The sequence below is a fragment of the Myodes glareolus genome, chromosome 19 (assembly GCF_982192425.1).
Source record: "Myodes glareolus chromosome 19, mMyoGla1.1, whole genome shotgun sequence".
NCBI lineage: Eukaryota > Metazoa > Chordata > Mammalia > Rodentia > Cricetidae > Myodes > Myodes glareolus.
Window position 1 is genome coordinate 44,208,837 of NC_142044.1, and position 20,464 is coordinate 44,229,300.

The following is a 20,464-nucleotide window of genomic DNA, read 5'->3' on the forward strand; positions in this document are numbered from 1 at the left end:
TTAGGGAAGAAAGGGCTTATTTCACTCACATGTTCTGGGTCACAATCTCCTGAGAGAAACTAAGGCAAAAACTCAAATATAGCAGGAATCGGGGGGCAGGAGTGGATGCAGAGATCATGGTGGAATGCTGCTGGCTTGCTCGGCCTGCTTTCTTATAGAACCCAGGACCCACAATGGGTTGGGCCTCCCATATCAATTACTAATCAAAAAGATGTCCTTACGTACAGCCACATCTTATGGAGGCATTTTCTCATTCTGGGCTGTCTCCTCGCACATGACTCTCGCTTGTGTTAAGGTGACGTACAGCCAGCAAGTGTGACACCTGTATGTCCTTAGTCTATGTCCTCATTCCTTCTCCTCCCTACTGTTCTTCCAGTGTCCCCTCCCCCTTTCTTCCTCTCTCTGATTCCCAGTTGTGCACACTCCCTTGTTCTCTCTAGTCCCTTACCATCTCGTCTCAGCTGGGCGTGGTGGCACACACCTTTAACCCATCACTCAGGAGGCAGAGACAGGTAGAGCTCTGTGTGTTCGAAAGCAGCCTGTTCTAGTCTACATATTGAGTCCCAGAAGAGCCAGAGGTGTAGTGAGTCTCAATAAATAATAATAATAATAATAATAATAATAATAATAATAATAATATAGTTTGTTTATAATGCAAGAATCCATGCGGAGGCCTCGAACACGCCAGGAAGCACTCCACCATCTAAGCTACATCCTCCACATTGTTTTTGGAGGGTCTTGAATGTTGCCCATGCTGCCTTCTGAGTAGTTGGGATCACACACACGTATAACAACACGCTCAAACACTTTTGTAGTATCTCTTTCTTTAACTTTAAAATTGCATTTGTGTGTAATGTGTGTATACATGCCATGGTGCAGATATGGAGGCCAAACGACAGCTTGCAGGGTAGTTTCTCTCCTTCTATCATGTGAGTCTTGGGGATTGAACTCAGGTCCTCAGGCTTGGTGACAAGTTCTTTTTTTTTTTTTACCTTCTCAGCCATCTAGCTGACCCCGTCTACTTTTTAAAGTATTTTAAAGTCGCACTTTTATTTGCCCATTTTGTGTGTGCCCATATGCCCTTGGTCCAAACAGGAAAATGACACAGTCACACATCAGCTGAGTGGACAGTGGTTGGGAAGGGCAGGAAGACTAGAAAGAAGGGTTATTGTGTGGCCTTGGGGGAGGAGGAGAGCAGGCTGGCAGCAGGAGGCTGCAAAGTTGGTCAGAGTGAGGAGGTCTTAGGCACTAGGAGATGGAGAGCTCAGTCTCAGGGGCAGAAGTGGGCAAAACCAATGCCTGAGGGCTTCAGCTATGGGTGAGAAACTAAAACGGGTGGGGGAGGGGTAGGAAGGTGTGGAGGGCAGGCTGATCGGCTTCAGAGCCAGGGGTTTCAGAGTCCAGTCCTCTTTTGTGGTATTCAGCTCAAAACTTTTGTTGGCACAAAGTTTTGATTTACGCTTTGGTTAAAAAAAGAAAGAAAGAAAAAAGGAAAAAGTAAAAGATCCGGCCATTTACTAACTCTCTGCCTCGCTCCATGGATGATTAAGAAGGTTTACCAAATACAAACGACTACGCTACAAGCTCCCCGGCAGCAGAGGACCATTGTATGACTTCCCTCCCTCCACAACATCCGGGCCCAGATCAGTGACTGGCATACGGCCAGGGCTTAAAAATGTGGCTCATTTGAATGAACAAAAGGGCAACAGAATGGTGATGGCCAAGAGGGAAAGAGTGAAGGGGGGAAAGAGCTGGGAGCGCGTCTGTGTGTGAGAGAGTCTAGTGGGGAGGCACAGGGCATGGCGCTCCCACGCCACAGCACAGGAATTGGGCACTAGTGCCCAGGAGAGTGAAGTCCCTGGAGCCCCCACACTGCTCTGCCGAGCAGCACCAACGACAGCGCTGGTTTCAAAGGAGCAGAACAAGCTGGAGCACACTTATAATCCTGGCCCTGGAGAGAAGGCCAACCTGGGCTACATGAAACCCTATTTTTAAAAAGAAGGACGGGCTGTCCTTTGGTAAAAGCAGTACTGGGGAAAAGGAAAGACATGCAGTATTATCTTTTAACAGAAAAATGTAAAGTCACAGAAAAGAATGATGGTATATTGCTGTGGAATGACATTTGGGATTTATTGTTAAATCTAACAACGCAGGACTCATAGCGGGGCAGGCCTGAAATCTCAGTCACTCTGGGGCCTGATTCAGGAGGATCCCTTCCGACTAGGAGTTCAAGGCCAGCTGAGGCAATATAGCCAGGTGTGACTGTACCAAAAGAAAAGACAAAGCACTGAGCGGTGATGCAGGCCTTTAATCCCAGCACTCGGGAGGCAGAGGCAGGTGGATCTCTGTGAGTTCGAGGCCAACCTGGTCTACAAGAGCTAGTTCCAGCTCAAAAACTACAGTGAAACCCTGTCTCAAAAAACCAAAAAAAAAAAAAAAAAAAAAAAAAAAAAAAAAAAAAAAAAAAAAGAAAAAAGAAAAAGAAAAAAAAAGAAAGAAAGATCCTGCCTCAAAACCCAGAAAAGCCAGGGCTAAAGAGATGGCTCAGCAGTTAAAAGCTCTGGCTGCTCTTCCAGAGGTCCTGAGTTCAATTCCCAGCAACTACATAATGGCTCACAACCATCTATAGTGGGATTTGATGCTGTCTTCTGACATAAAGTCTTATGTGCAGATAGAGCACTCATACATAAAACAAATAAATAAAGGTTTGTAACATAGACACTTGCAACAGAGGCTTGAGGGTCACGGACTCAAAGTCATCCTCAGTACATACTTAACTTGACGAGAGCACAGCATATCAAAATAACAAAGCAAAAAGCCAAGAGAGCGAAATTAAGGTTTTATTTTCTTCCCCACATCTTATAAAATCCTCCCTCGGCCTATTTGCTTTCTGTAAGTGTTCCATGTTTGACTCCCTCTGCCTGTGGAACTGCTCGAACGGGTCTACAGCCTTGCTGTTTGCATGTCCTTCTTCTGTTTTGTTTGTGTTTCTGTTTTTGTTTTTGTTATTTTTTTTATATCCTGTATACTGTTCAAGTTGGCCTGGAAATCACTGTGAAGCTGAAGCTGGCCTTGAACTCCTGATCCTTCTTTGATCTCACTTGTTGGGATTAGAAGCATGCATCATCATACCCTGCTAGGACTCTCATTCAGGAGCCAGATGTGGTTCTTGTGATCTCATCTCTTGAGAGGTAGAGGCTGGAGAGAGTGTAATACCAACTGGAGTTACAATAGTGAGACCCTCAAAAATAATAAAATACAATTTCCACTCTTGTGCTGGGATAAGGCTCTCTGTTAGGCCCGTACTGAACGCGTTTGAGGTTCTGGGTCTGATCTCAGCGTTAATCTCAAAGATGCAAGGAGAAAGACTGACCCAACTCATCATGGTTAGTTTTATTAAAACAAGCAATAAATTAAAGTAAGCCTAGCCAGATGGTGCTGGCACATGTCTTTAGTCCCAGCACCTGGGATGCATAGGCAGGTGAATCTCTGTAAGTTTGGGGTCAGCCTGGTCTACAGAGCGAGTTCCAGGACAGCCAGGGCTACACAGAGAAACCTCCTCTCAAGAAACAAAATAAATAAATAAATAAAACATTTTAAATTCATGTACATGGGCTGCCTCCCCTAAGGTGGGGTTCAAGAGATCAGCTTTTGTCATGGGGAAGACAAGGATTTTTATAGCCCAGAGATAGGGGTTTCCAAATGGGGGACTTAGCAGGCAAATAGGCGGGGCTAAAGGAGCTGAACAAAACAAAGTAGTCATAACAAGGTGGTTATAACAACAGGTGGTCATAACAACCTTTTGAAACAATGGCATGGCTGCTGTTTCCTGCAACAGGCAGTACAGACCCATTTGTAGTTGAGGTTACAGTTGGGGCGCAGCCCAATCCTTGAGAAACAGATTTAATCACAAACAGGAACGGGCCTAGTTTGTCTGTACATGAAGATGGCTTTCAAGCCTAAAACGAAGGCAGGCTGGATCATCACCAGCACAAGTAATAAACTCTCACTCTTCCTGTATGGACCCCACAGTGCTTTGTCACCCTTGGGGAGGAACCAGGCTGGGGTGGGTTTACCTGACCTCCTGTTTTCAGTCACAAGCCATCCACCACCAGCCACTCCCTATCCCACTTCCTGCTTCTGGTTCTGGGGAACATTTATTGCCTTCTAACATGACTGCACGTGGTTATTAGGTTGTTTTATTGCCTTCTCCCTACTCGACTGTCAGCTGCATGAAGATAGAGTTCCTGCTTCCTTGGCTGGATTCCCCAGCACCTAGAAAAGAGCCGGGCTAGGGTTGTTTGCTACTTCCGAGGACCTACAATTGATCCCAAGCCCCACATGCTGAGAGAAGAGAACCAACTCTCCCAAACTGTCCTCTGACCTCCTCGAATGCGCTATGGTGAACATGCATGTACATACATGTAAATACATGCAGAGCTTGTTCTTTGAGTGCTGAAAGAGAGTACTGAGAACAGTGGGGATCGAGATTAGCTGGGGGTTGGGTGTCCGAGTGGAAAGAAGGGCCATCCTAATTTACAGGGCAAAAACATTAGCGGAAGGCTGGAGATGAGCCCCATGGCAGAGGAGATGGGTGCCCAGGGAATAAGAAGCCACTTCAAATGTTCTGTGGCATAGCAGAAAGAACAAGAATGTAAAGGAGCCAGAGCCTGGGCTTTTTTTTTCCCCCTCAAAGACGAAGTCTTTGGGGCTGTGCTGAAATTCCTAGACCTCCTATTTCCCTGGTGCTGGGAAGGCAGGCATGCACCATCATGCCTTTTGTTTTGTTTTGTTTTGTTTGTTTTTCGAGACAGGTTTTCTCTGTAGCTTTGGAGCCTGTCCTGGAACTCACTTCCAGGTTGGCCTTGAACTCTGTCTCTGCCTCCCGAGTGCTGGGATTAAAGGCGTGCGTGACACCACCTGGCTCATCATGCCTTTTTGAACCTTGCATTGTTTTTAAATGTATGTTTCCTTTTTGTTTATGATTTTTTTAACTTTATTTTATGTGCATTGGTGTGAAGGTGTCAGATCCCCTGGAACTGGATTTACAGACAGTTGTGAACTGTCATGTGGGTGCTGGGAATTGAACCTGGGTCCTCTGGAAGAACAGCCAGTGCTCTTAACCACCAATTCATCTCTCCAGCCCCGAACCTTGCATTTTTTTTTTAAAGATTGTTTATTTTATGTATATGGGTGTTTTGTTTTCAAATACATCTATACACCAGCAGAGGGCATTGAATCTTTTTGTTTGTTTTGTTTCTTGAGAAAGGATTTCTTTGTTCAGTCTTGGTTGTACTGGAACTAGCTCTGTAGACCAGGCTGTCCTTGAACTCAGAGATCCATCTGCCTACATCTGCCTCCCCAGGGGGATTAAAGGCAAGTGCCACCACTGCCCAGCTGGCATTGGATCTTATAGAACTACAGTTACACAGACAGTTGTGAGCCACCATGCGGAACTGAACTGAGGACCTCTGGAAGAGCAGCCAGTGCTCTTAACCACTGAGCCATCTCTCCAGTCCCCAAACCCTACATTTTAATACCAGCTATGTGATACTGGACAAGTTTCTTGTTTTCTTTTATTTGAGGCAGAGTCTCACTTCGTAGTCCAGACAGGCCCGCAACTCACTGTGTAGACCATTCTGACCCCAACCTCTAGTCGATTCTCCTGCCTCACCCTCCTGAGTGCTGGGATTACAGGTATGAGCCACCATACCTGGGTGGATAAGGTTCTTAACCTCTCTTTGCCCGTTTTCCTATCATCTACCGTGTGTACGGACACCAGAGGAGTCTGTGTGCATTGAAGGGTTAAGTCGGTGGATGCCACGCCGGTACAGGGCTGGCCCCATCGGTCTTATAGCTCTAGTGAGGTATAATTGAGATGACTGAGACCTGAGAGACTGTTTGGCTCCGCCCACCTCTCCCTTGGCTTCTCCGTGGTGAGGAAGGCTTTCAAGGCGAAGAGCTTTTAAATGCTCAGCTGTTCACAAAAATAGCCTTCCCGTAGAGCCCCTGGATGCAAGCAGACGATTTCTTTGTTACTCAGCGACTGGTGGGTGGGTGGGTGTGTCTCTGCTGCTCACTTCCTGAATGAACAGCTGTGCCCTCTCCGTGCGTGGGGGAGATAATCACCACACTACTTCGAACCAGGGCCAGCCTCCTTCATTCACTGTGCCCTGCTGCCTGGCAGCCCCAGCCTGTGTTTACCAGTGGCAGGAACAGAAAAGAAACTGGATGCAAAGGGAGGGATCAAGACCTTGGCGCTACCTTCACCCTGGCCTTAGCCTGGTCCACAAGGGACCAAATCCCAGAGTCACTGGACTGGTCTTTGACTTGGGGCTCCCACCTTGTGTCTCAGCTCCTCACACTGCCTCCCTTCACTTTTTCTGCCATTCAGCCCCTTCCCATTGCCCACCTGAGCAGAGGGCCTTTCCCTACACAACTGCTTTTTAGGCTCAGACAAGCCTGGTTCGTTCCTGGCCCTGAGATCAGAGAAATATCCACCGCCCATGTGCCCCCCCCCCCGCGCCCCCCCTCCCCGCGCTCCCCCCCTCCCCCGCATATCCGGTGTCCTCTTTGGGCCTGCAGGCATATGTGCAGCGAAGAAAATAAATTAGCTGGGTGGTGGTGGTGCGTGCCTTTAATCCCAGTACTTAGGAGGCAGAGACAGGCAGATCTCTGTGAGTTTAAGACCGTTTAAGACCAGCCTGGTCTACAAGAGCTAGTTCCAGGACAGCCAGGACAGTTGCACAGAGAAACCCTGTCTTGAAAAACCAAAACAAACAAACAAACAAACAAATTTATTTCTTTAAGGTTTAGTTACTTATATATTTTATGTATATGTGTTCTATTTGTACATATGCATATGTAGGTGGTTGTGAGCCACCATGCGTTTATCTGCTCTTGATCTTTTTTTAAAAATTAATTTTATTTAAGCATATGTAGATAAGTGGGTCTCTGTGAATATAAGCCATATGTGTGCAGGTGAGTTGGATCCCTCCCCAGAGCTGGAGTTGCAGGCAGCACGGGTGCTGGGAATCACACAGGTCCCCTGGAGAAGCGGCTAACCTACTGCCTTGAACTAATGGCCGTCCTCAGCCTCTTTGTGCAGGGATCACAGGGAAGCTCCAGCACCATCATGTCTATTTTGATTTGGGTTTTGTTTTGTTTTTCATTTGTTTGTTTGTGACAGGACCTCTCTAGGTAGCCCAGAGCAGACTCAAGCTTATAATCTTTCAGCCTCACCCTCCCGAGGGTTGGGACTTATCAGTCTGTGCCAGCTCGCAGGGCCCCTCTTTGTCATCCCTGTGTGACTCAGTAGTTCTAAGTTGATACTTTTTTTAAAAAAAAAAAGATTTATTCATTTATTAAGTATACAGTATTCTGTCTGCATGTATGCGTACAGGCCAGGAGAGGGCACCAGATCTTACTACAGATGGCTGTGAGCCACCATGTGGTTGCTGGGAATGTGAACTCAGGACCTCTGGAAGAGCAGGCAGTGCTCTTAACAGCTGAGCTATCTCTCCCAGCCTGAGAAGACTTCTTCCTAAGCTGAAGGTGAGGAGAAGCGACAGGAAGGACGCAGAGAAGCCCCTTTATGACGGCCTTCTGTGCTCATGGACAGTGGAGCCTTAGTCCTCCCTTGGGGAGGATTGGAGTCCTGAGGATTTGCCTTGAGAGTCAAATGCAGGACTGTCTGAAGAGAGACCCCAGACCTAAACTACTTGGACTGAATCTGCTGAGTCTGGCTTCTCTTCTAGAAGCCTACCTGATCGTGTGTGTGTGTGTGTGTGTGTGTGTGTGTGTGTGTGTGTGTGTGTGCACACGCACACACTCATTACTCTTTTAGACTTCTCTTCCACTGGATTCAATAGCCCCTCCCAAGAACCTAATGCACACCAAAGAGATTTGAGCACATTTGCCTGGAGATCTCAGATCCTCTGAGGGGGCAGAGCTCAGCACCAGCTGCTGGGTTCGGTCAGAGATTGGGAGGTGGGGGCGGGGGATGGAATGCCTGGGAGTCCCTAGGAACCTGGCTTATTCCCGGAGGGTCTCCTCACTCCTCTGGGCTCCTCCCTTCTCCAGGACACGGCCTCCAGCCCTGTTGGACCTCCCAGTATGAACACATGCACACAAACACTCCTCTGCACCCCATTTGTTCCCAGTCCCCAGGAATGCCTGCCATCTCTAGCTCTTCCTCCCCTGCATTCATTCCCCAGGAGCTGCCCTGACCTGGTAGGGCAAATTATACCTTGGTCCAGCAATAAAAGCCACTTTCCAAAACAGGAAGCATTAAAGCTCCGAGCGACGCAGCTTAGCCACTCACCCAGCACTCAGGAGGTGGCTGGCTCAGGAGGTGGTGTCTGGGCCAGAGAGGAGAGAGCCGAGTGTCCCTTTAAGCTGGGAGTACAAATTCCCATCCCAGTCCCTCCCTCCTGCACATCCTGACGTCAGCAGGAAGGCGTGTGTGAGTGAGTGAGGGGCCGAGGTGCCTCCTGCACGCCACACACACACACACACACACACACACACACACACACACACACACGCCACGGAGTGCATCATCCAGACGTGACCCTTGCCAGCCAGTGCCGCGGTTCAGAGATAAGGTGCTGCCCACTACAGGAGGCAGTGCCTGGCCCCAGCTGCCAGGGCGAGGTAAGGGGCAGCGTGGGGGACCTGGAGGAAGCTTGGGATGAAAACTGTGGTAGAGGCAGAGGCAGGGGCAAGGGCGGCTGGTATCAAGAAACGATGTGTGGAGTGAGGCTGGAAAGGTTGGAGCTGGACCCACCTCAGCTCCGCTTAGAGGATGCTCGGGATGCTGAGGAGCCCACAGCCCTTCCCTTCTCTCCCCTTGACCCTGGAGCCGAGGTGGAGTGTGGCTCCTGCGTCTGAATGCATGTGAATGTCTGTGTCTGGGACTCATGTCTGGGTTGAGAGACAGATAACAGCAGCTTCCTGCCAAGCCGCAGCATCCAGTCTGGGAGCTGGGTGAGGGAAAGCCGTGGCTCCTTCCAGACCCTAAAAGGCCAGTCAGGAGCACTGCTGAATCTTGCTCCTGAAATCTGCATTGAGGCCAGGGCGGAGGGGAGGGACCGCCTGAGGCAGGCAGGGGTCCCAGAGCAGCTGTCTTCTCCTCACTCTGTTTTCCCCTGGTGTGGCAGAGATAATTGTGTCAACTGGCTGGAGGGATGGCCCTATGTTATTTTTGCCTTTATGCCACCCTAGAGTCCTTGCATTCTCCTGCATGCTTGCTGGGCTAGCTCTGACCTCCCTCCTTGCCTGGGTGCAGTCCACTGTAGGGCAGGGGTGACGGGCCTGCCGGGCCACCCATGCTGTGGGATGCAAGGACTCAGGTTGGCCTTGGCTGGCATCAAGCCCCTGAGTGGTCTGACCCTGGCACAAGGAGACTGAGTGGAGATAAGGGGCGATGTTGGCACCCACAAGGAGACAGCAGGTTCCTGCCAGGCTGCCAGGCTGCAGGCTCTTCCCAGGGAGGAGGGGGACAGGAGTGGGAACAATAATAAATCCAGAGTGTGAACTGCTGCATCCGCTGGGGCTGGGGGAGGGGAGAAGGAAGTGTGCCAGGGGTGGGGGGTACCCTCTCTGACAGCCTGGCACTGGGTTGCCTGGATGCCATCCAGTCAGGGCCTTTCCCTGGAAGGGAAGATTTCCAGGCCTCGTTGGTGGGGGAGAAGGGGAGTTCTTTCCCAAACCTGACTGCATCCCAGAGGTCTCTGGGTGTGTGTGTGTGTGTTCGGATTCTGTCTCCTGTCTCCTCCCATTCTTGCCCCACACTGCCTTGAAGTCTTTCCCCCAAACATCTATTTTCCATCCTTGTCTGTCTGGCCCCGCCTTCAGAAAGCACAACTAGTGCCAACAGAAGCTAGCGGCAGAGGGTCCCAGGAGGACACACCAGCTTGTCCCGGGCCTGGGGACCGATGGCTGCTGAAGATGCTTATCAGCTAGGGAGGGGGCTCCCTAGTGGCCCTCAGGATCCAGAGGGATGGAAAAACGGTGGAGTAGGGATATTTGCCAACCCACCCAAAGGCAGAGTATCCCTCCACCCTGAGCTCACCCACCCTTTACAGGTGGTACCCAGCAGAGGGTGCTCTGGACCCAACAGCTGCTCCCAAGCTTGGTGTCCAGGACCCAGAGCTCGGGGAGAAGGCAGTTTAAGAGAGATAGATCTACAGCAAGGTGAGGGTGTAAAATCAGGGGTGGGGTCCACACACATCCCTCCCCCGAAAACGATAGTCACCTGGAATGGGGTGACTTAACGCTCTGGGATACCCAGGGACTTTGAGACTACTCTGCCATTATATGTGACTTTGGCCAGTATGCTCATCTCTCCAGGGGACCCAGAATGGGAAGGTGACTCCCTTGGTTCACACAGGTAAAGGTGGAGCTTGTCTGTGAATTTGGCTCTAGATGACATCGTGGGTTTGCCTTCTTCCACTAATGCCTGAGAAACCCAAAGCCTTAGGAACAACAGCCCCAGAGCTGCCTGGACATGTGACCAGAAGAAGAGTAAAGGGTCACCTAAATAATTAATCTTTAGTATTGACTGGGACAGCCCTTTACACACACACACACACACACACACACACACACACACACACACACACACACCATGGAGGGAACGGAATCAGGTTTAATTAGGTCACCTCCAGCTGCAAGGGCAGCTTTTGGCACTGGCGGGCTTTAAGGAGTGTCTGAGCAGCTGGGGAAGGGAGGAGCCAGGCAGGTGGTCCCAAGGCTGTTCTGCCGCCTCCCCAGGACCCAGCATGGACAAGCCTAAGACACTGAACCAGCTCTCCCTACACCATCCTTGTGTTCCCTGCCTTTCTATTTTTAAACAGATGTACCCAAGCCTCCCTAGTGGCACCCCCATAATGGGGACTTGGGGCTGGAACACTTTTATTGGGGGAGTTGTTTTTAAGCTTCGCAGAGTTGGCGAATGATTCACCCAAGGTCATGGGCTGAGTCAGCAAACACCAGAAATAGAACCCCAAATCCTGGCTCCCTACTTCTTCTTGGGCCCTGAACATCCTTCTCCAGGGTAGGCTGGAGGTGGAAGGTTTTGTTCAGGAAATGGAGGGTTTTCTCGTCTTGCTTTGACTGCACACCCCTCTTCCACACCTCTCTAGGGCTCAAGAGAGCTACTGGTTCAGCTGGGTGACTTCAGTGAGTCTCTTCACCCCTCTGGACCTCGGTGTTCTCTTCTGAAGAATGGGTACGTCGGTGGTAATTACTAGTTAGGCTTCTTATGAGACACAAACGGAACAGGAGCCCGACAGGTGGCTAAACTGAGAGACGGTGGGAGAGACTTGCCAGATGAAGACTAGCCAGTCAGTTTCATCTTTCACAGTAGATGGGTACCCTCTGTGGTCAAGGCTTCCTTCCTGTGTGTATTACCCTAGTGTTTTTTGCTGAGTTTTAGTGCTAGTGTGTAGATTTTGCAGGACACGGGTTAGGAACTCTCTCCTTGGATAGGCCCACGTGGGCATTTAACCTGAGAGGAGAGAGACTGGCCTTCATTAGTCACCTGGGTCAGCAGTGATTCATGCATCTAGCGACAAAGGTGAAGCCCAGAGAATGAACGAGAGCTTCTTGTTCCAGCTCACCCAGTGCTGGTGGTGGGGGTCACACCGAAAGGGGAGTCTCGTTGTCAAGAGAGCCACCTGTATTGGATGGTGGTGGTGCACAGCTTTAATCCCAGCACTCGGGAGGCAGAGGCAGGTGAATCTCTGTGAGTCTGAGGCAAGCTGAGAATTGGAGCCAAGTTCCCGCTGGCCCTGGTCACCTGTTGTCAGGGCTGCCTCGCTGTCTTGAGTGTCCTGGTCCCATGACACCTTAGGTCGTCTCCAAGCAGTCCTGACGCTTTGGCTTTGCCACTCCTGGTCCTACCACTGCAGAGGTGAGCCGTTAGTTGGTTTTTCAGGCAGGGAATGGAGAACCAGCTGGTGGGCCAGAGATCATGGTGGATCATGTTCCGGGTCTCACATTGCCCTGCTTGTATGAGGGCCTGGGCTTTATCCCCAGGACCACACAGACTAGGTGTGACGGTGATACCTAAAATAACCCAGGGTCTAGGCGGTGGAGACAGGAGGGTTAGGAAGTCTCTTGTACCCCAAAAAACAAACAAATGTAAAACAAAACCGAAACAAACAAACAACCCAACCCAATAGGCTGGAGAGATGGCTCAGTGGTTAAGAGCACTGGCTGTTCTTTCTCAGGTACTGAGTTCATTCCCAGCATCCATTATGAGATCTGGTGTTCTCTTCTGGCCTGCAGGTGTACATGCAGGTGGAACACTGTATCCATAATAAATAAAGAAGTCTTTTTTGTTTGTTTGTTTTTTCGAGACAGGGTTTCTCTGTAGCTTTGGAGCCTGTCCTGGAACTAGCTCTTGTAGACCAGGCTGGCCTTGAACTCACAGAGATCCTCCTGCCTCTGCCTCCCGAGTGCTGGGATTAAAGGCGTGCGTCATCACCGCCTGGCCCAAATAAACACATCTTTGAAAAAGCAAAAACAGAAAACCAACCCAAAAGACTTTTTGCATAGTGTACTGGTATCCAAACAATGAAAGCCTTGATGCCACTTGTCCTTCCCTGCATCAATATTCTGAAGACAGAGTCAGAGCTGGAGGCTTGCTCTGTGTTTTCCTCTTCTTGTCTCCGTAGGTGTCACATAGTCACATAGCTTTTTGTTGTTGTTGTTGTTGTTTTGTTTTTTTGTTTGTTTGTTTTCCAAGACAGGGTTTCTCTGTAGCTTTGGAGCCTATCCTGGAACTCGCTCTTGTAAACCAGGCTGGCCTCGAGCTCATGGAGATCCACCTGCCTCTGCCTCCTGAGTTTTTCCTTTCTTTCCTTCCTCCTCCCTCCCCTCGCTCCCTTCTTTCCTTCCTTCCTTCCTTTCTGGTTTTTGAGACAGGGTTTCTCTGTGTAGCTTTGGAGCCTGTCTTGGAACTAGCTCTGTAGACCAGGCTGGCCTCGAACTCAGAGATCTGCGTGCCTCTGCCTCCCAAGTGGCATGTGCCACCACTGCCTAGCTCAAAAAAAAAAAGGTCTTTAAATATATATATACATACATACATGACTACAAACCTAGTTCAAGGCCAGCATGGACTACATAAGAAAGGGGGTGGGGTACTGGAGAGAGAGGTCCAGCAGTTGAAAATGGTTACTGCTCTTCCAGAGGAAGATTTAACCTGAACCTCAGTTTCCTTGTCTGTAAAGTGAAGTAATAACACTAATCCTTAAGGGATGCTGTGGATTGAACCAAGAAATGAAGCCAACCAGGAGCAGAGGAACTGTCCTTATGGGAGGGAGGGGAGCAGAGGGGACCGATCTAATGGCCCCAGTCAGGAACCAGCCCCACCTGTAAGGAACTGATTCCCTGCGGTGCAGCACCTCCCTGACACTCCCACATTTACCTCGGAGCCCCTGAGGAGGGAGGGCCAGTTCCCATTCAGCCCCCAGCTGAGTTGAGGAGGCCAGGCCTGGGAGAAGTAAGTTTCCTGAAGTAGAAACCGCCTCTAGCCAGCTCCAGCCCTCTTAGCTAGGGTGAAGAGCCCTGGGAGGGAAGGCCTGCTCTTTTTGTTGCTCCTGAGGCCTGCCCCGCCCCCAGCTGCTGCCTCTGAGTCACTTCCAGAGCTCACCCAGGTGGCAGTGTGACCTTTCCTTCTCGCTGGCAGCTCAGCATGTTGCCCTTGCCACCCAGGCACTGTCACCTGGCTGGTGGTGCAGCCCTTCTCCTCCCTGCCTCTCCTTGGTAACTCAGTGTCTCCTCCAGTCTCTTCCCCTAAAGAACTTCCTCCCTCCTGGTGCTATCCAGCCCTTTCTGTGCTATTGGGACTGAGTCTTCTGAGATGCTCTCAAGGCTTGTTTGTGTTGGGACAGGAAGCAGTATTTCAGCCCTGCTTAGGGCCCACGTTCTGCTCCACGGCTGGTAGATTGCAGGCTGTTTAGCTCCCCTTTTCTTTATCTGTTCTTGGGTTATTAGGTAGTAGAACTTTGTGGCTATTGCGACCAGCACTGCTGTCAACATTCACGGGCAAGTGTGTGAGTATTTACCTCTGTGTGGTGGTGGTGGTGGGGGCAGGTGCATGAAGTACCTTTGAAAACCAGGAGAGGGCATCAGATCTCCTGGAACTGGAGTAACAGGTTTGAGCCACTCTGTGAGTGTTGGGTACACAATCTGGGGACCTCTGCCAGAGCCCTAAAGTGGCTGACTTTTGAGTCAATCATCTCCAGGCCCCCTCCCTCCCTTCCTTCCTTCCTTCCTTCCTTCCTTCCTTCCTTCCTTCCTTCCTTCCTTCCTTCCTTCTTTCTTTCTTCTCCTCCTCCTCTTCCTCCTCCTCTTCCTCCTCCTCCTCCTCCTCCTCCTCTTCTTCTTCTTCTTCTTCTTCTTCTTCTAAGTTTTGTTTGAGACAGGGATCCTCCTCTGTATCCTTTGTAGCTCAGACTATCCCTTGAACTTGCAGCCTCTTGGAACTCCCGTCTCAGCCTTGGGCGTGCTGGGATTACAGGTGTGAGTCTCCACGCTCACCTGATCTGGTTTGGGGTGGGGCGGTTGTTCCTTTTGTGTTTTCTTTCCTCTAAAACATATTAGAGGGCTGAGGAGCAGGGAGTACACAGAGGGAAAACATTCCCAAACAGCCCTGAGGACTTGGTTGGATGAGAGCGTTGAGAAGAGGGAGGTGGGGTTCTTGGAGACTTAGATCAGTGGTTGAGCCCTTGCCTTGCATGGGTGAGGCCCTAAATTCAATGTCAAGTACTATAGAGTGGGAGGGAGAAGGTGAACCAACCTGGGCAATACAGTAAAATCTTAGTGGGGCAGAGGTGGCGCATGCCTTTAATCTCAGCAGTCAGGAGTCAGAGTCTGTGCTCCAGGACAGCCAGGGCTACAGGCCACATCCCCAGCCCTTCAACCTCATTTTGAGAGGCAGAAACTGGGTTGATAAAAAATAGACCACATTCCCAAGAGTTCACCATGTGCTCACTGCTCCTGTTTTGGGGCATATTGAATGGCGTTTGGGCCTCAGGGTAACCTCCCTAAAAAAATAGGAACCAACACTAGCCATAACGCGCAGCAGGAAGTGCTATCAAACGTCAAGAGTATTGACTGAGGGCAGTCAGCCAGTAGAGCCCACATGCCTTGTCAAGTGAGCCCTGCTGGGAGGTCACCAAATCATAGGCAAGAAATCTGAACCCAGAGCTGTGTGTGAATTTGAGGCTACTAACATTTGTGCCAAATCTTGGCCACCACATGTCCTCCCTCCCAAGCCCCGAGTTGTAGAATTAGGAATCAAACTGCAAACTGTAAGAATTTAGGAATTCTTTTTTATCGCTCAGTAGACCAGGTGGCCTCGAACTCAGAGATCCACCTGCCTCTGCCCCGCCCCAAGTGCTGGGATTAAAGGTGTGCGCCACCACCGTGCCCAGCTGAATTTAGGGATTCTAAAGCTTTGTTTTAGGGATTCTGCTTTGTTTTGTGACACAGGATCCCATACAGACCAGGCTGGGTTCAAGCTTACTGTGGAATCCAGGACAATCTTGAACTTCCGGTCCTTCTACTGCTACCTTTGGTGTGCCAGGATTATTGCACAGATGCAACATTGTACCTGCTGTGTGTGTGTGTGTGTGTGTGTGTGTGTGTGTGTGTGTGTGTGTGTTTGAGAGAGGGTCTCTCTTCATAGCCCTAGCTGTTCTGCAACTAGCTCTGTAGACCAGGCTGGCCTTGAACTCTCAGAGAGAGATCCACCTGTCTCTGCCTCCAGAGTGCTGTGCCACCACGCCAGGTCCACACCTGGTTTTATGTGGTATTGGCCGGGCAAACACTCAACCAGCCAAGCTACCTCCCCAACCCCTTGTTTTGTTTTGGTGTTGGACTTAAGGCCAAAGCCTCACTCACAAAGCTGAGCTGTGTGATTATTTTGCCTTCCTGGTGTGGATGCTGCTGCAGGGTGGGGGCTGTGAGTGCTTTCGGGCATGGCTGATCTCAACAGCCCTCTCAGCTTGTGTCCAGTATCCAGAGCTGCATCTACCTGTGTTTCTCTCTTCTCTCGTAGACGGAGTCCATAGCTGGTGAGGCCTCTGAGCAGGGCAAGGCCGGGCCCTGCCCGAAAGGACACCAGAGTCCTTCACCGGCCCCTGTGCCTCAGAGCCCACCGGGCTCTCCTGCTGGCCCCGCCATGACATCAGAGCCTACATCACCTCCAGTGGTGCCACCTCTCCACTCCCCCAAGTCCCCTGTCTGGCCCACTTTCCCTTTCCACAGGGAGGGCAGTAGGATCTGGGAACGTGGTGGTGGTATCGCTCCTCGGGACCTGCCCAGCCCTCTGCCTACAAAGCGGACCAGGACATACTCAGCGTGAGTCCATTGCCCTCCCCTAGGTCCCAAGAACTTTCTTTAGGCGGGGCCAAGCCTGCCTGTCCTCCCAGGAAGCTGTGCAACCTTCCAGTGACCTCTGTGTCACCTCCCACATTCCTTCATCCCAGTTGGTGACTGGAGTGTAAGGGGTGAATGAGCCAGGTCTGCAATTTGGAGAGGTTCTGAAGACTGGGTAAGGACTTAGCCTGGGGTGCAGGAAATTAGGACATCCTAGATGAGTCTGAAGATGCGTCAGATGAAGAAGGAAGGGACTTGAGAAACATAGCCTAGAAATGCATAGTGAGACCAGCTCAAAAACAAAATAAGACAAAAGAGCTTGAGAGTTAGAGGTGGAACACCGTAGAGCAAATCTTTAGGGGAGGGTCGTGGACTGTCAGGGATTAGCTTTGGGCCTCTGGGGAGGTGTTGGGTGAGGCCAGATGGAGAGGGTCTGTGGGAACCAAGGAGTTTTCCACTTATTATTATTGGTGGTGGTGGTATGTGTGTGTGTGTGATTGGATGTGTACGTGTGCACCTACCACAGCCTGTGCTTTGGTTGCTTGTGTGTGGTGTGTGTGTGTGTTTACCTACTACAGCCTGTGTACATGTATAGTTGATTGTGTGTGGTTGTGTATGCATGTGTGTGTGTGTAGGTGTGTGTGTTCACCACAGCCTGTGTGTGGAGGTCAGAGGACAACTGTCAGGAGTGGGTTCTCTACTTCCACCATGCGGGTTCTGGGGTTCAAGCTCAGGTGGTCAATCTTGACAACAGCATTTTATCCACCAAGCCATCTCCTCATGTCTGTTTTGGTTTTTTGAGATAGGGCTTTGGTTGGTTGTCTTACTCCAGATTTCTGAATGCACTTCTGTGCCTGGCTGCGAGGCGTTTATTATCACTACTCTGGATAGCAAGCGTGCATTGTCCTGTGTCTGACCCAGGGACAGAGTAGATGCTCAATCTATAGCACATGAAAATTAGTGGCCAGCAGTGGCTCAGCTGCCATGAGAGATGGCGAGATGCCTCTTAGCTTTAGTTCTTTTTTGTTGTTGTTGTTGTTGTTGTTAATTTAATTATTGGTTCTGAAGATGGAGCGTGAGCCTTACACACGGCAGGCAAACCATCTACCACTTAGCTCCACTCCTATATCTCCCAATCTCCATTTAAGCCTAAATATTGGGATGGAAGGTGCTTTTTATTTTTTTATTTTTTTAAATTTATTTATTATGTAGATAGTGTTCTGGGCACCAGATCTCATTATAGATGGGTGTGAGTCATCATGTGGTTGCTGGGAATTGAACTCAGGACCTCTGGAACAGCAGTCAGTTCTCTTAACCTCTGAGCCATCTCTCCAGTCCTGGAAGGTGCTTTTTAGAGGGGCACTGACAAGGAGCCAGGAGTGTTGTACCACACCGTGGCACACCGGGCAGGCCATTGCCCCACTCTGGGCCCCACTCTTTGTTATCTGCTGAATGGCAGTATTATTGGGGATCCAAGAACAGGCTCTCCAGTTCAAGCTCCAATCCCTTACCCTCTCCCCAGGACAGCTCGAGCCTCGGCCGGCCCCGTGTTCAAGGGTGTCTGTAAGCAGTTCTCCCGCTCACAAGGCCATGGCTTCATCACCCCTGAGAATGGCTCCGAGGACATCTTCGTGCATGTTTCTGAGTGAGTCCCCTCTATTTCTGTTTCTGATTGGGCCTTGTCTAAGTGTTCAGTGTCACCTGACTCTCCCCTAGCTGCTGAGGTGGGTGATCCTGTTGGCTATCGCTGCTCTGAGGAGTCCTGGGATGGGGTGGGCTGGGGTTATTTAGGGATCAATAGGCAGTCCCCAGAAGCATGGTAACCACTGCTGAGACCCAGGGGTCCTATGCTAAAATCACGGGAGTCCTGAGAGGAGACCGGCTTCTCTGACCCCAGGGGAGGGAGGGACTTTCCAGATTGCCCTTTCATAGCCCAGAACACTCGGGCTCTGAGAAGTTGGTGGAGGGTGCCTGGTCTAGCAAGGCTAGGGGCAAGGCTAGGGGCCACAGTGCTCTCTGCGGATGGGTTTGCTCTTGTGCTGATCCTTCCCCTTCTGTCCACCAGCATCGAGGGGGAGTATGTCCCCGTGGAAGGCGATGAGGTGACCTACAAGATGTGCCCCATCCCACCCAAGAACCAGAAGTTTCAGGCTGTAGAGGTGGTGCTCACCCAGTTGGCCCCCCACACGCCCCACGAGACATGGTCTGGCCAGGTTGTGGGATCCTAGGCAGGTGGGGGGGCATGCCCACGAGGAGGCAGGCAGCAGCCCGCTCTGTGCTCCCACTGTGCTGCTGACCAGCCCTTGGGTGTGCTCATTTGTCCGTCTGTCTGTGCTTTGTGGCCGTGAATGTGTGCTTCTGCCCACCTGTGACCCATGACTTGTGTGATCGGGCCTAGGGTTGCATGGAGTGCAGCCACCAGCCCTGCCTTGGCCCGTCTCTCCTTCCTCCAACCCTGCCACGGAAACACACGACCTTCTCACCCTCTTGCTCACTTCCCTATATACTGTGGGCCTGTGTCGTGTTCTTGAGAACCCAGGGAGACCCCTCTCCCATGAGCCTGTTCCTCACTGCTGTCCTCAGACCCACTCAGTCCAGTTCCTAGCCCTGTCCGCCTGTGTTCCTGTCTCCTGTGCTGGACCTGGGTGTCTGCTTTGGCTTGGACCCTTCCTCTCAGAAGCCAGGCCTCTGAGTACTTTGTAGGGGCCTCCCACTTTAGGAAGGAAGCAGACAAAACATGGTTCATGGCCAGCCCGTGCCATAATTTAGCTCATCTTCCTGATCCCATCCTTTCGGTGCCCTGGAGGGAACAAGGCATAGCCAGTCCTCTCTCCTCAGCCGGCAGAGGCTATTTTGAACCCCACAAAGCTAGGTTCCTTCCCAAGCTGGGAGAGCCAAGCTTATTCTGTCTCCAAGGTGAGGTGGGGACACGGTTTCCTCCAGTTTGGACAGAACCATCTCTTCTGCCGTGATGTACAAACTCTGGATGCCCTGCCCAGTGCTGGCCATGACAGCGGCTGAGGATGCAGCGATGGACTGACATATGCCACCTCAGGCAAGGCCAGGTCCAGGCACCCAAAGGAATGGTCCTCAGTCAGGGAGACCACTGGCCTTGCCCACCCTCCACCCCTCAAATTAGACCCTCTTCCCAAAGTTATACAATGGTTCCTATAGATCCCTGACAGGTCGGTAGCTAAAGTGGCTCTTATCTCGTGCATCCCTCAAGTGTGACTGTCCCTCTTAGCTGGAGTCCGTCTGGGCTGAGATGTATCCCTTCTAGAGAGCCCATCACCTAACAGGAGATAAGTGGGGTCACAGGTTCAGGAAGGACCTGCCTCAACAGTGACCCTTATGAGACCTAGTCTGCAAGGAAAACGTGGGCCCAGATGCCCAGGATGAAAGGGGTCAGTGATTATCTAGGTGACCTTTTAGGTGACCACAGGGTAGAGTCATTTGGGATGTTTGTACCCCACCTTGTCCTAGAACCCTTTGCACAGAGGCTGGCAGTCTTGAACTGTTAAGTGTTGGCTAGTCCCTCTTACTGGAAAAGACCTACCTATCTGACATCCCACTGTGAACTAGGCTTTTCCAGCAAGGTCTGTCCCTGAAGCACTGTCCTCTGCAACCATGAAGAGAGGACCCGAGTTCAAATCCCCAACATGCCTGTCACCCACCACTGAGTGACAGGTCAAGCAGATCCTTGACAGGGAACATGTTGGTACAGGGCCACCCAGGCCCCCCTCCTCCGAGCGGGCCCTCTTCAGGCACCAGTTCGAGGCTGCCTGAGTGGCAGGGGGCATCAAGCCTCCTCTCTACTCTCGGGTCCTGCGATGCCAAGTCAGAAACCTCCCCATCCAGACCCCAGCCACGGACTACCTATCCCTCCTAACACTGGCAATAAACTCAAATGTGACCCACTCTGCTCCTGAGCTGCCTGTCTGTGAGGGTCCTTGGGGGAAGGGGCTGAGGAAGTACACAGCATGTTGGCCATGTCTGGGGCTTCAGTGGATCAAAGACCTCCTGGGACAAGCTCCTGTCTTTTCTCATCGGCAAAGTGTGACCCTACGCGCAT

The 20,464-nt window shown here is 51.0% G+C and overlaps 1 protein-coding gene and 1 pseudogene across 3 annotated transcripts; one reads left to right on the forward strand and one right to left on the reverse strand.

The window, feature by feature from the left end:
• The first annotated feature begins 8,434 nt into the window (after positions 1-8,434).
• Csdc2 (cold shock domain containing C2) lies at positions 8,435-20,309 on the forward strand. 3 transcript variants are annotated; one of them, XM_048445077.3, is made up of 4 exons: positions 8,435-8,655; positions 16,073-16,374; positions 17,915-18,037; positions 18,458-20,309. In XM_048445077.3, the coding sequence occupies exons 2-4, from the start codon at positions 16,196-16,198 to the stop codon at positions 18,618-18,620; spliced, it is 465 nt and encodes a 154-aa protein (XP_048301034.1). In that variant the 5' UTR covers positions 8,435-8,655; positions 16,073-16,195; the 3' UTR covers positions 18,621-20,309. The 3 variants fall into 3 exon arrangements, with proteins under 3 accessions (XP_048301034.1, XP_085534588.1, XP_087755224.1); XM_085678462.2 differs by lacking the exon at positions 8,435-8,655 and adding an exon at positions 13,676-13,773; XM_087899098.1 differs by lacking the exon at positions 8,435-8,655 and adding an exon at positions 14,005-14,063.
• LOC146890960 (uncharacterized) lies at positions 8,790-13,704 on the reverse strand (annotated as a pseudogene).
• Positions 20,310-20,464: the final 155 nt, after the last annotated feature.

Coding starts and splice junctions, on each gene's coding strand:
- Csdc2 (XM_048445077.3), top strand. CDS start 16,196: ATGACATCAGAGCCTACATCACCTCCAGTGGTGCCACCTCTCCACTCC. Junction 16,375..17,914: donor CGGACCAGGACATACTCAGC/GTGAGTCCATTG, acceptor CCCTCTCCCCAG/GACAGCTCGAGCCTCGGCCG. Junction 18,038..18,457: donor ATCTTCGTGCATGTTTCTGA/GTGAGTCCCCTC, acceptor TCTGTCCACCAG/CATCGAGGGGGAGTATGTCC.